Genomic DNA, 13,860 nt, shown 5'->3' with positions numbered 1-13,860 from the left:
AGTCTTTTGCCATTATTTTTGGCAGCTGATAAACACATATAGCATCAGTAATGGTGTTGTTAATGTTAACACTTGCTTACTGTCACTTGCATATTATAGTATACTGTAGTTGTTACCACAGTGTTCATCTGGGTTATTTGCATATGCACAATAGTACAACTTGCTTCACCTGCAATACACAACAAAGATAATAGTCACATATTTTAAAAGGGTATAAAAATGAATGCAGAAAAATTACACACATATATCTTTAATTTGCTGCCCTTTCCCCTCCCCCTGTACCCAACCCCAATAAAAATAGGCTACTTACCTAAATGTAGTGTCCAAGTGATATTTCTTGCTTTTCTGGAAAGGGTTTAAGAAAGAAAATGCCAGTTATAAATGGCATGCTTTCCTTCAAGAAACACTGGAGCTAAAATAATTCCTTTAACCTGAAAATTTTATTCTTATATACAGCATCTCCAAATTCTGGTAGAGTTACTTGTAATTTCAAAACTCTATGAGGACTAGGAATTTAGGAACATAAAAAGCGCAGGAAATTCAAACCATTCTTTGTTTCTGCCAATAAATGTTCTCACTGTTTTCTATATGTGATTCAAATAGTTACTTGATACATTTAGATACTTATTTGGTATGTAAAGTTTCACCTTCAGCTAAATTAATTATAATGGTCTCATATAATATACATAGTTAAACATATTTAGTTAGCATCGGGCAGGCGAAGAGCCACCCTGTGGATATACTGCCCAAAATGCCATTATTATTATTATTATTATTATTATTATTATTATTATTATTATTATTATTATTATTATTATTATTCAAACAGCTTTCATGGAAATTTGTATAAATGGGCTGATGATCACCTGCTGATTGTGCACATAATTTGTGGTACATGATCTATCTGTGTACAGTAGTCAGTAGTGTACTGGTTAATCAACTGAGTGTATCCTTTGTCTGTTATAAGATATTTGATTAGAGCCTTTTATTCTGTATTTGCATGCATTAGATCAATATTGAAATCCCCAAGCAGTACAGTTGGAATCGTTCCTGTAGGTTCTATTAATACTGAGTTGTGAAGATGAGTAAGAGCATGAATTAACTGTGAAATTGTAACTTTAGTTTTTGAGCGATAGATACCAATGACATGAATATTTGGAATTGGTTGGGTTAAAACCATGACAGTAATTTCTAAATTATTAAAGTTACATCTGTATGGAATTTAGTACAAGTCAAAACATTAAAAGGTACACTGATCAGTTCCATGGCAAGTTCTTATGTTAGACTGACTAAAGTCATTTCTGTAAAGCGTAAATTCATGAAGCTGATATGCATCATCTCTATCTGACAAGCAAAGTTTTGATTCAACAAAAATGTTGACATCAGCTTTTTAAATGTTGTAATCACTTCGCACATCATCTATGTGGAGATGGAGCCAGAGGTGGAGAGATCCAACATTCTGAAACAAGATTGTTTTTGTTTGGGATGAATTGTCGGTCTGTAACAGTCTGCCAAAGGAACAAAGCTTGCTTGTGTTATTAGTCTGCTCATTTCACTTTTAACTTTCTAACTAACCTTTATTTTGAACTTGATGTAAGCCTCTTCAAAGCTACTTGAGGCTGAATATATACACGAGAGACTTGTTATCAGCATTTCCAGTACAAACTACATCCATAATACTGATCGATAATATAAATCACCGACAGACAGAAATCAACTCTGTAAAGACAATGACACAATGACACAAAATCATCAGCTCTTTTGTGTTTAGGAAACCATGTGCTTTGTCAGATGATTACTTTCAGAATCGAGCAGCTTCCAAATGAAAGAATCTAATATTACTAGTACGCAAAAGTGCTCTTATAGACATAAACAATACGACAAGAAGGCTTACCTTAGCTTCCATATGACACTGCATTTATTTCATCCTCCTCTGGGTGACATTAAAACATTTTTAAATGATTCTGTCGATTTGTCCACGGACCATGGTCGATAGACATTGTAGCTTTCAAGATTTCAATGCAAGGATTGTCGCTTACAGGATTTCATTGTTGATTTGTCATAGCAAGTGTTCTTTAGCATAAGAACTTTCCATTTTTCAACCCACGAAGGAATCCCAGTTTACAGATCGAACAAAAAACCATCGTCAACCTCTGTGCCGTGTTACGCCATATTATTGGACAAAAATTTATGCCTTTCTAGTACCCCCATAAAATCAGTTAAACATATCCCCAGAAGTCCTTGAGACAAAAACAATACTTAGCAGGGGAGGTAGGAAAAAAAATGCTTAATCTGGTTTTAATGAATAAATTAATCAGAATCGAGTGAGTGAGTGAGTGGCATTGGACTGCCTACTAAGCTCATGTATGACGTAAACTATGTCATCCATGAGCAAAAATAAGACTTTTTGCTTTTGTGCAGGGCATTAAATTATGTATTATTTTAAAAGCATTTGATAGCTTGGTGTCTGTCTATGAAATAAATGAGAAAATTGTGCAATATGTTTTCAAAAGTAACCTTGAGTTTGTTTTTCAGCTTTCTAGATACCAGCACTACAGTGCAAGCCTGCTCTCAAGTCAAGACAAGTACTATGAGCATCAGAAACAGGCAGGATTGAAAAAGTTGAAAAGAAAGAAGCTGAAAGATGGTATGTTATATATACAACTGTACTATAAATAGACCTTCTCAGGGATACAGTGGCCATTTTGAATTCTATTGTTTCAAATTGCTATTATGGGATGCTCAGGGGGCAAATACATTCTAATTTGTCCCCTGAACATCCCATAATAGCTATTTTGAAACTGTTACATTAGAGTTCAAAATGGCCACTGTATCACCGAAAAGGTCCAATTGCTATCACTTCCTGATTAGTCTGTCAATTCAACTTAATTTAATTTAATTCAATTTTTTATTAAGCTCTTTCATAGAGTGGTTTTCATTTAGCAATTACTTTGGTTTTGGTTTTGGTTTTACTACGGTTTGAGATTGGCTGAGTAGTCTAATTGGTATGTAATTGGCTTGGTTTTGGTTCTACGACACTCAATTGAAAACCGCTCTAATATTATTGTTAATATTAATTATTAAATAATTTCACTTCTAGAAATGGAACACACACAAATAAATAATTACATCTATACAGTAAAAACCCGCATTAAAGAACAAGTGGATTAAGAACACTCAGGCTGAGATTTGGTCTAAAAGGTACCATATACATAAGAACACATTCAGCCTGAAAGATGAAAATCATTCTTATATATAAAAATAATTTGTAATAAAGTTTGAGCTGGAGAGCTTAAGTAGCCTGTTGTACAGCTTAGGTTCTTTATTATATATTTTTGACAATCTGATTGGAAGTCATCTTCAGAGTCAGGTGAAAAGCGTTTTTCAGTTTGAGGTGTTATAAGTCCAGTCCATTGAAAATTATTGGTAAGTTAAGCCATAATGGTACAATTGGCTGTAAGAATTCTGCAGAGTTTGTCAACAGTCATTGGTCAGTTGTAGTAAGTTTCAATCTGTCTTTGTTAGACAAATTAAGTTGGTAGCTTCGTATATAAGTCAAGTACTGTAGTTGTCAGTCAAGCTTTTATCACGATTTGTAAAAGTGCGTGACTTGGGAATGCTCATACCCGAAAGACCCTGTGATCCCCAATTAATTCTTGATTTACTGAACAATCTTTGTATGGTGCTCGTGTTTTTAATCCAATGAATTACTTTGACTAAAGAAGTTCTTGTTGTAATGGTAGGTAATTTTGTGCACCAATAATGTGTGTTGTAGGTAAGGTGAAGCTTTCCAAGGACAAGAAAGAGAAAGACAAGATTAAAGTGAAGAAGAAAAAGAGAAAGTCTGATGATCTGGTAAGCATGAGCTTATTTCTAACAACTGAACCTGCATCAAAATTTTTATGGGTAATCAAATGGTGACAAGTGATATTAGGACATTATTTCTTGTGCACTTTTGGCAAAATTCTAATAATTTTCAGAGCCTTTAGGAAAAGGAAATTGTTAGAATGTTTGACAAACACAGGTGAAATTATTTCTTAATTTCACAAGTAAACCATTTGATTTCATGCCAAATGTTGCCATAGCAATTTTGTTATTTCACGTTTGAAACTATAAATTGACGCTATAATTTTGTGCCAAAACTGAGAAACAATTATTTTGTCACCCATGATATTAGATTTCTAATGATGAGGGTACATATCTCGTGAATTGTGAAAGCCAAACTAGTTCAAATAAAAATCTGTTTGATGCCTTTTTCTGTTGACTGTTTTCTCAAAAGAAAAATACAGAATGCTAGATAACAAAAATCTTTAATCATCTAGTATTGTTCTTTAGTTGTTTTTAGTTTAAACCAAAGAGTTTCTTAATACCCTGAGTGTCACTCTGCTAATTTAAGAAATTCCTGTATTTTTAGGATGACGATCAGAGACAGTTAACATTAGAGGAGAGGATAATCAAGAAAACTCTTATACGTCGCAAGGAGGCAGATGTCAAGAGAAGGAAACTTTGGGCTTTGATAGTCAGGAAAGAGATACCAAGGGTATGGGATTTTTTTGACCTGGTTACAGTCAAAACGCCTGAAGCGTTCTGCCTAAACAATGATTAATGCATTCATTAATCCAGAGCCACCTCGATTCTTGGTTTCAAATTTCGAAAAGTCAACTGAATATTGTAAATTTGTAGTCCTGGACTCAGTTTTTCAGAGGAGGGATAATGCTGTTCACCAGATAATGCCATTCATCAGATAAATGACTGTCCAGTGGAGATAGCATGGTTTGTTTTGCCAATGCTTACCTACTGGTAAGTGATTTATCTGGTGGATAGCTTTATTCACCCTTTGAACAAGTGCGCCCTGCCATCCTTGTCATTGTTGTAGTTAACATCATAATTTGTTTGCTGTTTTTTTTTTAGGCTCACAGACAAAAGTCCTCAGCAAGGAACAACATGCTTGCAAATTGCAAAAAGGTAAGTTAGAGTCAGTGATGGCTTGTATTTACATTGTATGCCATTCAGAAAATAAACAAACCAGCAAGCCAATTCAGCTGATAACAGGCCATTTGATTATATGGCTAGCTCCTTGAGTGGGCAAGATGAACCAAATCCTGTGCTGTGATTGGCCACCTGAGCAGGCAAGATGGTGCTATCTTACCCGCTCGGGACTACCTGCTGTGTCCTGCGAGAAAAATTTCCCCAAAAGCCATATAATAAATCCTTTATTGACCAAGCTTGTTCAGTCAAGATGGCTGGTTACTGGCCTTGTTCTTTTTTTGCGAATTTATGGACCTGGACTCTGTCTCGGTCCATAAACACCCATAAAAAGAACTTGGTCAATATCCAGCCATTTTGACCTCACGCTTGGTCAATAACCCATATGCAGGGGTCTCATTTACGGCCGGACACTGGGCAAATTAACCGGCTTTGAGGACAATTTTGCCCAGCTGGTTTTACCATCTAATGGAAAGGTTTTATTACCAAGAAGTTCAGATCAAATAGTTTTGCCCACCTGTAAAAGCCAGTTGCACTACTACTGAAAATGCTAATGGAACCCCTGATTTAACTGAGGAACCAAACAATCAATTATGTTCAACCTTGCCACACATCAATCAAGTCACCATGCTAGTAATGGTACTGTTATTTGTTTGCACTTGTTGTCATAGCTTGCCCAGCTTTGTCAGAAAGAGATGCGTAAAGAAGCACAGAGGTCTCAGAAAGTCACCCAGCAGACTGTGCCGAAAGCTAGAAGGATGTCCAGAGAGGTAAGAAGTTGTGTTGTTTATCATTAGGACAAACTGGTAACATGCAAATGTCTTTTTAGCTGTATACGTAACTGTGCATTAGAGTGTTTGTAGGCAGTTGACATGGCTTGATGAATTTAAGTGTCGCTAGGTGGTATCAGTTGATCATATCTATTATGTGTACAACATTATCATTTGTCAGATGTTAGTTTACTGGAAGAAATATGAGAAAGTGGAAAAGGAACATAGAAAGAGAGCAGAAAAGGAGGCCATGGAACAACGCAAACTGGACGATGAGTTCCGAGAGGTGACAAACTATTACTACTTATTACATACCTACATTTAACACACTTTTTCTCTCTCCTTTTCAAAGTCATGCTATTTTATGTTTCAGTTTATTTACACCCGTCCAATAGTGGAGTTTTTCTTTGAAAAGTAGCATTTTTTAGAGGACAGAGTCAGGCAGTTTTTGGTAATGCATTCATTTTCTGCTAAATGATGTGTACATGATGAAGTAAAAGGGATGTGGATGTACTTTACATTATGCCTTGGGGGAAATTGATCAGTCATCTTTCGCTTTATTTCTTAGGTGCGGAGACAGCAGAGGAAACTGAACTTCTTAATTACTCAGACAGAGTTATATGCACATTTTATGAGCAAAAAATTGAAGGGTAGGTTTGATTTTCAGTCAGCCAGTGAATCCAACAGACCAATTCTGACATCTCTCAGAGCAAGCTAAAATTAATTTCATTTTATACACCATGAATTTCAGCCCACCTTGAAAGAAGAGATGCATGTTATCAAAGGTGCACAGAGGATATCCTATGTTTCCATGTAGACTTCAAAGTCTAGCAAGATTGTTTCCCATAACTGCCTTCTTTAACTGCCATTTAGACACATGTACATATACCTAATTGATTCTTTTTCTTCTCACTGAGTGTTCAGGCCCCTCGGTAGTTGCAATATTTTGCTTAAACTATTGGATTGAAGCCACTCTTTCCAAAATGATTTTCAGGTTCACAACCTGATGAAGGCACACAGGAGATTTTGAGAAAATTGGAAGAACCTTCTGCTAAACAGAATGTGAAGACGGTCCAGGGTGGAGTGTTGATTGACATGGAGAATGCTGATACATATGGTGAGATATATTGCAAACTCTGATTCATTGCAAATGCGGTCAGTACCTGTATGTTACTTTTTTTACTTAAAATTCCTTTTGCATGTTTTCAGATGCTGATGAAATGAAATCCCAAGCCTTGTCAAATGCTCAAAGAGCTTTTCAAGATCAAGAATCATGGGTACGTTGTACAGTTTGTGACAGGTTTGTTCTGTTGTTTTAATAAGAAGGTTTCGCTTATTTCATACCTGTAGTAAGAACTTAAGTTTATCTGCAGAGGTTAGATGATTGTGAGGTGAGGTTTTTGTAAAGCACATTAGGGATTCTAAGAATACATGTTAATGCAGAAATCAGAGCCATTTTATAACTCGCTTATGCTGCATTACTTTAAAGAAAATCTTTTAATACTGTATCTTTTAGACAAGGGAGTTTGACAACAACTACCAGCAAGAATCTGGCAAGAAAGTTGCAATGTCACAAGCATTCTGTAAGTTTTTTTTTTTCAGTCTGTGCATTGGAGTACTTCTATATTTGTGGCACTGTTGTTGATAATTTGGTACTTGAGATCATATTTTTCAAATTACCTTTCAGTCACATGTTAAGGGGTGATGAATGGTCCTTCCAAAACTGTGGGTCTCTCGAACTTTTCATCCAATTTCGTGGGTCTTGCAACCTCAATTTTTTTGCAGTTATGTTCGTCTGGCAGTCTCTATTTTTTGCAAAGCTGCCTTGTAGTCTAGACCTTTTGAAAGGCTGAGCAAGTCTCAAAGTAAATGTACCAATTTGTTGATGCTGTTTTTTATAAATGACGTCTGAACATCTTAGACCCTGAATGTCTCAAGCTCACATTAGAACATTTGAAGTATCAGTCTGGAAATTGAAGAAGCCAAATTGTCTTGGGCTTGCAAAGAAAACGCTAATCTCGCCTTCTCCCAAAGTCATGCATTTACCATTCACTACCCCTATGTTAATTATCGGTATTCATTAATGATGAGAACTTGAGAAAACAACCTGAAAAGTTTACATTATGTGAATTAAATTAGCTAATACAACAACACTTCTCTAGTTGACCAGAGCTACAGTTTGGCTAATCCGTTAATGAACATGGAGCAAGCCCATCCACAGCCTACTATCTTTGATGGAGAACTCAAGTCATACCAACTTAAGGTACATGTAACTACAATGTTGTAAACATAAGTTAATTTCTAAAGGTAAATGGAAGTTGTTCCAAAAAAATAGATTAAAAAAAAAAAATTAAAGAAGTTACAAAGCTATTAAAAAATTAATAGAAACTATTTGTGACATGCAGTATACTGTAAAATGCTGGTTATTAGCTGGATATAATTCAAAGTTTTGAAGTGGGCTTACAAAAACTGGGGCCTGTTTCTTGGTTGAGGAACTGGAAATGGTGACGATGATGATGATGATGAAAGTAACTTGGAGAATGCATCTCTTGGGGAGGGGAGGAGGGGGGGCATTGGTGGGATTGGTTTTTGAGCAGCCTAAAAGACTGTTTGCAAATTAGCTGAGATGAAATGAAACAAAAGTTTTGATGAGTGATATAATAAATTTACTTAAGCTTCTCTGATTAAGTATATAACTGGACGGTCAGGTCTCTTACAGTCAAACCAAGTGAACCGTCCCCTTCAAGGTTGCATTAATGAGTTGATTATTTGAATATTGAACCTGCTAGTCATTTCAAGAATGCAATAATGAATTGATTATTGGAAAATTGAACCCACCAGGTGTTCCAAGAATACAGCTGATGGGTGTAATGTTCAAAAAAGTCAATTTAATATTGATTTTGAAATGACTAGTGAGTTCAATATTCAAATAATCAGTTCATTATTGCATTCTTGAAACGATTAGTGGGTTCAATTTTCAAATAATCAATTCATTAATGTAACCTGGAGGGGTACGCTTCACGTGGTTTGACTGTAAGAGATCAATTACATGTAGGTCAATTTGATGTTTTTGTTTGGTTAAAAATGGTATTAGTGTTTAGAAATGTTTAAAGTGATTTCGTCAGCCCTAATGTAGTGTTTTCATGTTGTAGGGAATGAACTGGCTTATCAACCTCTATGAACAAGTAAGTCGCATTATCTTCCAATACTAGGGGTTTGTTTCAGCTAGTTTCAGTGTAGTGTATTCTAACAGAAATCTATGGTGCAAAACTTTGCATGTACATAAGCATAGAGAGAGAAATCTCTGGCTTTTGTGTGCATGGTAGTGTCTTCTTTCATGTGGTAGCCATGAATGGTTTGACAGAACATTGTGTGAAGTTTTCCTGCTCATCACTATCAATAATAGACTACACTTCACAAGTTGATAATTTCTGTCTGTTTTACAGGGTATCAACGGCATACTAGCTGATGAGATGGGTCTAGGAAAAACTGTTCAGTCCATAGCCTTTCTCTCATACCTAGCAGAAGTGAGTTTTTTGTGATCATTGTGGCTCTGTTCTCTTGGTAACGCATGGTTAAGTCTTTAACTTGCCAATACTGTAAAAGTATGTGCAATGTTTCTCAGAACAAGGGGTTTATTATTTGTGGTTGCAGTACAATCTGAGCAGGTTTTGTGTTACAGCTACAATGAAATACCTCAATTTGAGAAATATAATTCTAATTTTTCCCCCTGGGGCTATTAAAACTAAATTGTATTTAGAGTTTTTGCAAGGAAAACATGTGACCTAATCATGAGTATGGAGGACTCCAGATCAAGTTCAAGCCCTGACGGGGGTCATGGCATTGTGTTTTTCGGCAAGATACTTTACTCTCATAATGCCTCTATCCACTCAGCTGTACCTTTACCTTCCCAAGTCAACAGAATTGGTATGCAAAGTACATTGTATGGATGCTACACTAGCATTAGGAAAGGGATTAGGAAAGGGAACTGTTTGTAAAGCCACTGTAGTTGCAGTATCACAAGCTGCTGTCTGTTCCGTTAATTTCTGATGTTGGTGGAAAATCAATGACCTTCTGACTTGTTCAAGTTTCTTTGAAAGCTTTGTCAGAAAACAAAAATATTGGTCCAGAATGCACGAAATCTTGAATTTCTGGAAATTGTCTTTGTGAAATGTAACAAGTGCATGTAGTCAACCATATGGTGTTTCATTCTTATAGACACACAACATCTGGGGTCCTTTTCTTGTGGTGGCACCTGCCTCTACACTGCACAACTGGCAGCAAGAAGTCAGCAGATTCATTCCTCAGTTCAAGGTGTGTAGAATTAGTTTATGTTCAGTTGGCATTGTAGATAGCTGTGGACAGAGACTGGCAGGAGACTGACCTGTTCAAGGCAAGCCAGGATTCAGTCTGAACATGTCACAAGGTAGTCTCCTTTACCCCCACTGTCTGTCCTATGGGTTCCACAACAGTTTAACTAGAACAGCTGCAGTCACAGACAACAGTCTGCGGTGTAATGTGTGAGTGCACACTGTCTCAATTTTATGTCACTAATGTTCCAAAATCTTTGTACATTTCTTCCAGGTGTTGCCTTACTGGGGAAACCAGGGTGACAGAAAGTCACTGAGAAAATACTGGACTCAGGTACAGAGCTGCAAAGTTTAAATTATTTTAGCCACTGGTTACAAGCCATTAGGGACAGTCTGATAGTAAACACAAGTAACTCACTAACAGTAGCTAATGTGAATTAAAATTGTATTCTCTCTTTCCGTTTAGAACCAAGTCCACATAAATGACTATGAGAATGCTCCATTCCATGTGCTTATTACAAGCTACCAGCTGGTGAGAAAGAATTTTTTTCGTGCCTTGTGCTGCTGTAAACTACTGTCAGTAGTAAATTAGATGTAGTTTCTCTTTTCTAACTAAGAAACAAATGTAACTGATTTTGATTGATTGACTGATTGATTGATTGATTGATTGATTGTATCTGATCATCAGGTTGTGCAAGATGTGCGTTATTTCCAGCGCATCAAGTGGCAGTACTTAGTACTGGATGAAGCACAGGCAATCAAAAGCAGTTCCAGGTACACAAGATGCAATATACATAGTTGATTGCTTTGAACCTGCAAGTGTATGCTTCCAAAAAGCATGTACTTGATATTATATGACATGGAAATTTGAAATGCAAAAAGAGGACAAGATTATAAAAGGTTTGTACAGTGGTGCATAAATTTGAACTTAATCTCTTTTGCTTTGTTCTTTCTATAACAGTGTGCGATGGAAGATACTCCTTGGTTTCTTATGCAGGAACAGACTTCTTTTGACAGGCACGCCTATTCAAAACAGTATGGCTGAGGTTTGTGCTGGTTTAACTTCATTTGGCTTTTAGTTTTAAATACTTCAAGTTGGATAGGCTGTCGTCTTGTTGTGTGCCATGGTTGGTTATTTGTGATAATTAAATTTCGATCCACTAGCTGTTTGCATGATCCCATACTGGCATATATTGGTATTATGCTGGTATTATGCAATGATATATTCATTGCATTTGAAGAAGCTAGTCATAAAAGGGGATCAGTGACGATTTTGGTTGCTTTTCTTTTTTCTTGCTCCAAATTAGCTGAATTTTTGCATGTGGTCTTCAATGTAATAGAAAAATGTGGTTCTGTATTTTTGTCGCTGGTTTTTGCTTTGTTTTCGAGTTAAAACGTAGGCAAAAAACTTGGCTTTTCCTAGCCATGTCTTTAGGAGTTTATTTGTTGAACAGCAAACAGGCAGACTGTTTATAGTGTATGAAGTCAAAACCAAATCCCACAGCATATAGAGCGGAAATCTGGGAACGGATTGTTTACACCGGTTATTGTGACGTGAACACAACACGTGAATCGATCGAGCGTCAAACGAAATGCCATCAAACAAAAACGAGATGTGCCGTATTAGAGCTCTGTCAACTAATATCTTAAGCATTGTTTTAAAGTACCTTGTGTGCCTACCTGGTGGTTGAGAGGCATCATAAAGCCTCGATAAACCCGTAAGTCATCAGCACGTTTTAAAGAATCAAAATGTGTTCTGAAACTTCGAAGGCAGCTGATATACCGTAATCGTGTTATCGGCGTTCGAAGTCAGATCGAGCCAGGTAGCAAAGTCCAAGAGCAGTTCTTGCACAAGAAAAATACCCTCTGGCAAGTTGTGGCCCATTTGCCAAGCGTTGCTAGCGTCAAAGTTTGGAAAGCGAGAACTGGTTTTAGAGTGATAAAATTTGTCTTGTATCGACCGCCATGTCTTCCCGCGCACGAGGTGTAAAGACCCTTCCCGGCATGCATTGCGATTACGTTCTGCGGACGTTTCTCGAACTGGTAACTAGATTTAAACATAATAATGGCCAGCAAGTGGCGATCGATTGTAACAGATCTGTGATCCAGTTTGCGTTGATTTTATTTCAAATCGGCATGATTTGTAGTGTTTTGAGCTTCTGGGATCAGGGGACATGCAGATGTATGGAGACCCGTACGTTGCGCAGAAGGGTTAATCTGTTAATCTGTCAGCCCTATTTATAGAGCGTTTTCACGTGGAGTCATCAAATTCTTAAATCCAAAACTAAACAGCCGCCAAAGTTGTTGTCCTCATCAGGCATAAGAGGTACCAGCGCATTTTGAACTTGGAAGTTATGGCGGTGCGTGACATAAAGCTACGATCGCGTTTGTCGAAAACTATGTTTTATCTCGTGATTTTTTAGCCATTGAAGACGTTGCCGTATTTGAAAAAGTGTTTATTGAAATGTTTATTTGTTTCATTTTATTTTCATTTACACCTTTTTTTGACCTGAAATCAGCATTTTTGAGCTTATACGTTGCGTGAAATTACCATTTTCAGGAGCCCATCATGGGCTCCTACCATTTTGCTGTTTTCTAAGTGAAACCAACATCCTTGCCGTCACGCGTTAACGTGAAATCAACATTTTAACCTATTTAGACCTGAAATCAACATCATTGAGCTTATGTGCTGCGTGAAATTGAAATTTTGCTGGTCTCTAAGTGAAACCAACATCCTTGCCGTCACGCGTTAACGTGAAATCAACATTTTAACCTATTTAGACCTGAAATCAACATCATTGAGCTTATGCGCTGCGTAAAATTGACATTTTGCTGGTTTCTAAGTGAAACCAACATCCTTGCCGTCACGCGTTAACGTGAAATCAACATTTAAACCTTTTTTGACCTGAAATCAACATTTTTGAGCTTGTACGTTGCGTGGAATTGACATTTTGCTGGTTTCTAAGAGAAATCAACCTCCTTGCCGTCACGCGTTAACGTGAAATCAACATTTCAACCTTTTTTGACCTGAAATCAACATTTTTGAGCTTATACGTTGCGTGGAATTGACATTTTGCTGGTTTCTAAGAGAAATCAACCTCCTTGCCGTCACGCGTTAACGTGAAATCAACATTTCAACCTACTTAGACCTGAAATCAACATCATTGAGCTTATGCGCTGCGTAAAATTGACATTTTGCTGGTTTCTAAGTGAAACCAACATCCTTGCCGTCACGCGTTAACGTGAAATCAACATTTAAACCTTTTTTGACCTGAAATCAACATTTTTGAGCTTGTACGTTGCGTGGAATTGACATTTTGCTGGTTTCTAAGAGAAATCAACCTCCTTGCCGTCACGCGTTAACGTGAAATCAACATTTCAACCTTTTTTGACCTGAAATCAACATTTTTGAGCTTATACGTTGCGTGGAATTGACATTTTGCTGGTTTCTAAGAGAAATCAACCTCCTTGCCGTCACGCGTTAACGTGAAATCAACATTTCAACCTACTTAGACCTGAAATCAACATCATTGAGCTTATGCGCTGCGTAAAATTGACATTTTGCTGGTTTCTAAGTGAAACCAACATCCTTGCCGTCACGCGTTAACGTGAAATCAACATTTAAACCTTATTGACCTAAAATCAACATTTTTGAGCTTATACGTTGCGTGAAATTGACATTTTGCTGCTTTCTAAGTGAGATCAAAGTCCCTGCGGTCGCGGCGGGCCGATCCTTTGTTATGATAAACCGAGGCGAGACTTCGACTTATAACAAAGGCTTGGCTTGGTTATTA

General features: G+C 36.9%; 1 protein-coding gene across 1 annotated transcript in view; it reads left to right on the top strand.

Moving 5' to 3' along the window:
- The window catches only part of LOC145483553 (chromatin-remodeling ATPase INO80-like), a 41,657-nt gene that overhangs the window by 6,844 nt on the left and 20,953 nt on the right, over positions 1-13,860 (top strand). The window contains exons 6-23 of the mRNA XM_081462086.1: positions 2,536-2,647; positions 3,776-3,855; positions 4,415-4,540; positions 4,912-4,965; positions 5,658-5,756; positions 5,938-6,042; positions 6,325-6,406; positions 6,751-6,873; positions 6,966-7,033; positions 7,273-7,339; positions 7,919-8,019; positions 8,909-8,941; positions 9,203-9,283; positions 9,975-10,070; positions 10,341-10,400; positions 10,533-10,598; positions 10,755-10,840; positions 11,028-11,112. Of these exons, the coding sequence (XP_081318212.1) occupies positions 2,536-2,647; positions 3,776-3,855; positions 4,415-4,540; positions 4,912-4,965; positions 5,658-5,756; positions 5,938-6,042; positions 6,325-6,406; positions 6,751-6,873; positions 6,966-7,033; positions 7,273-7,339; positions 7,919-8,019; positions 8,909-8,941; positions 9,203-9,283; positions 9,975-10,070; positions 10,341-10,400; positions 10,533-10,598; positions 10,755-10,840; positions 11,028-11,112 (1,524 nt within the window). The remainder of the gene's footprint in view (positions 1-2,535; positions 2,648-3,775; positions 3,856-4,414; positions 4,541-4,911; positions 4,966-5,657; positions 5,757-5,937; positions 6,043-6,324; positions 6,407-6,750; positions 6,874-6,965; positions 7,034-7,272; positions 7,340-7,918; positions 8,020-8,908; positions 8,942-9,202; positions 9,284-9,974; positions 10,071-10,340; positions 10,401-10,532; positions 10,599-10,754; positions 10,841-11,027; positions 11,113-13,860) is intronic.

This window comes from Orbicella franksi, chromosome 4 (assembly GCF_964199315.1).
Source record: "Orbicella franksi chromosome 4, jaOrbFran1.1, whole genome shotgun sequence".
NCBI classification, from domain to species: domain Eukaryota; kingdom Metazoa; phylum Cnidaria; class Anthozoa; order Scleractinia; family Merulinidae; genus Orbicella; species Orbicella franksi.
This window is presented reverse-complemented; position numbering and strand designations above follow the sequence as displayed.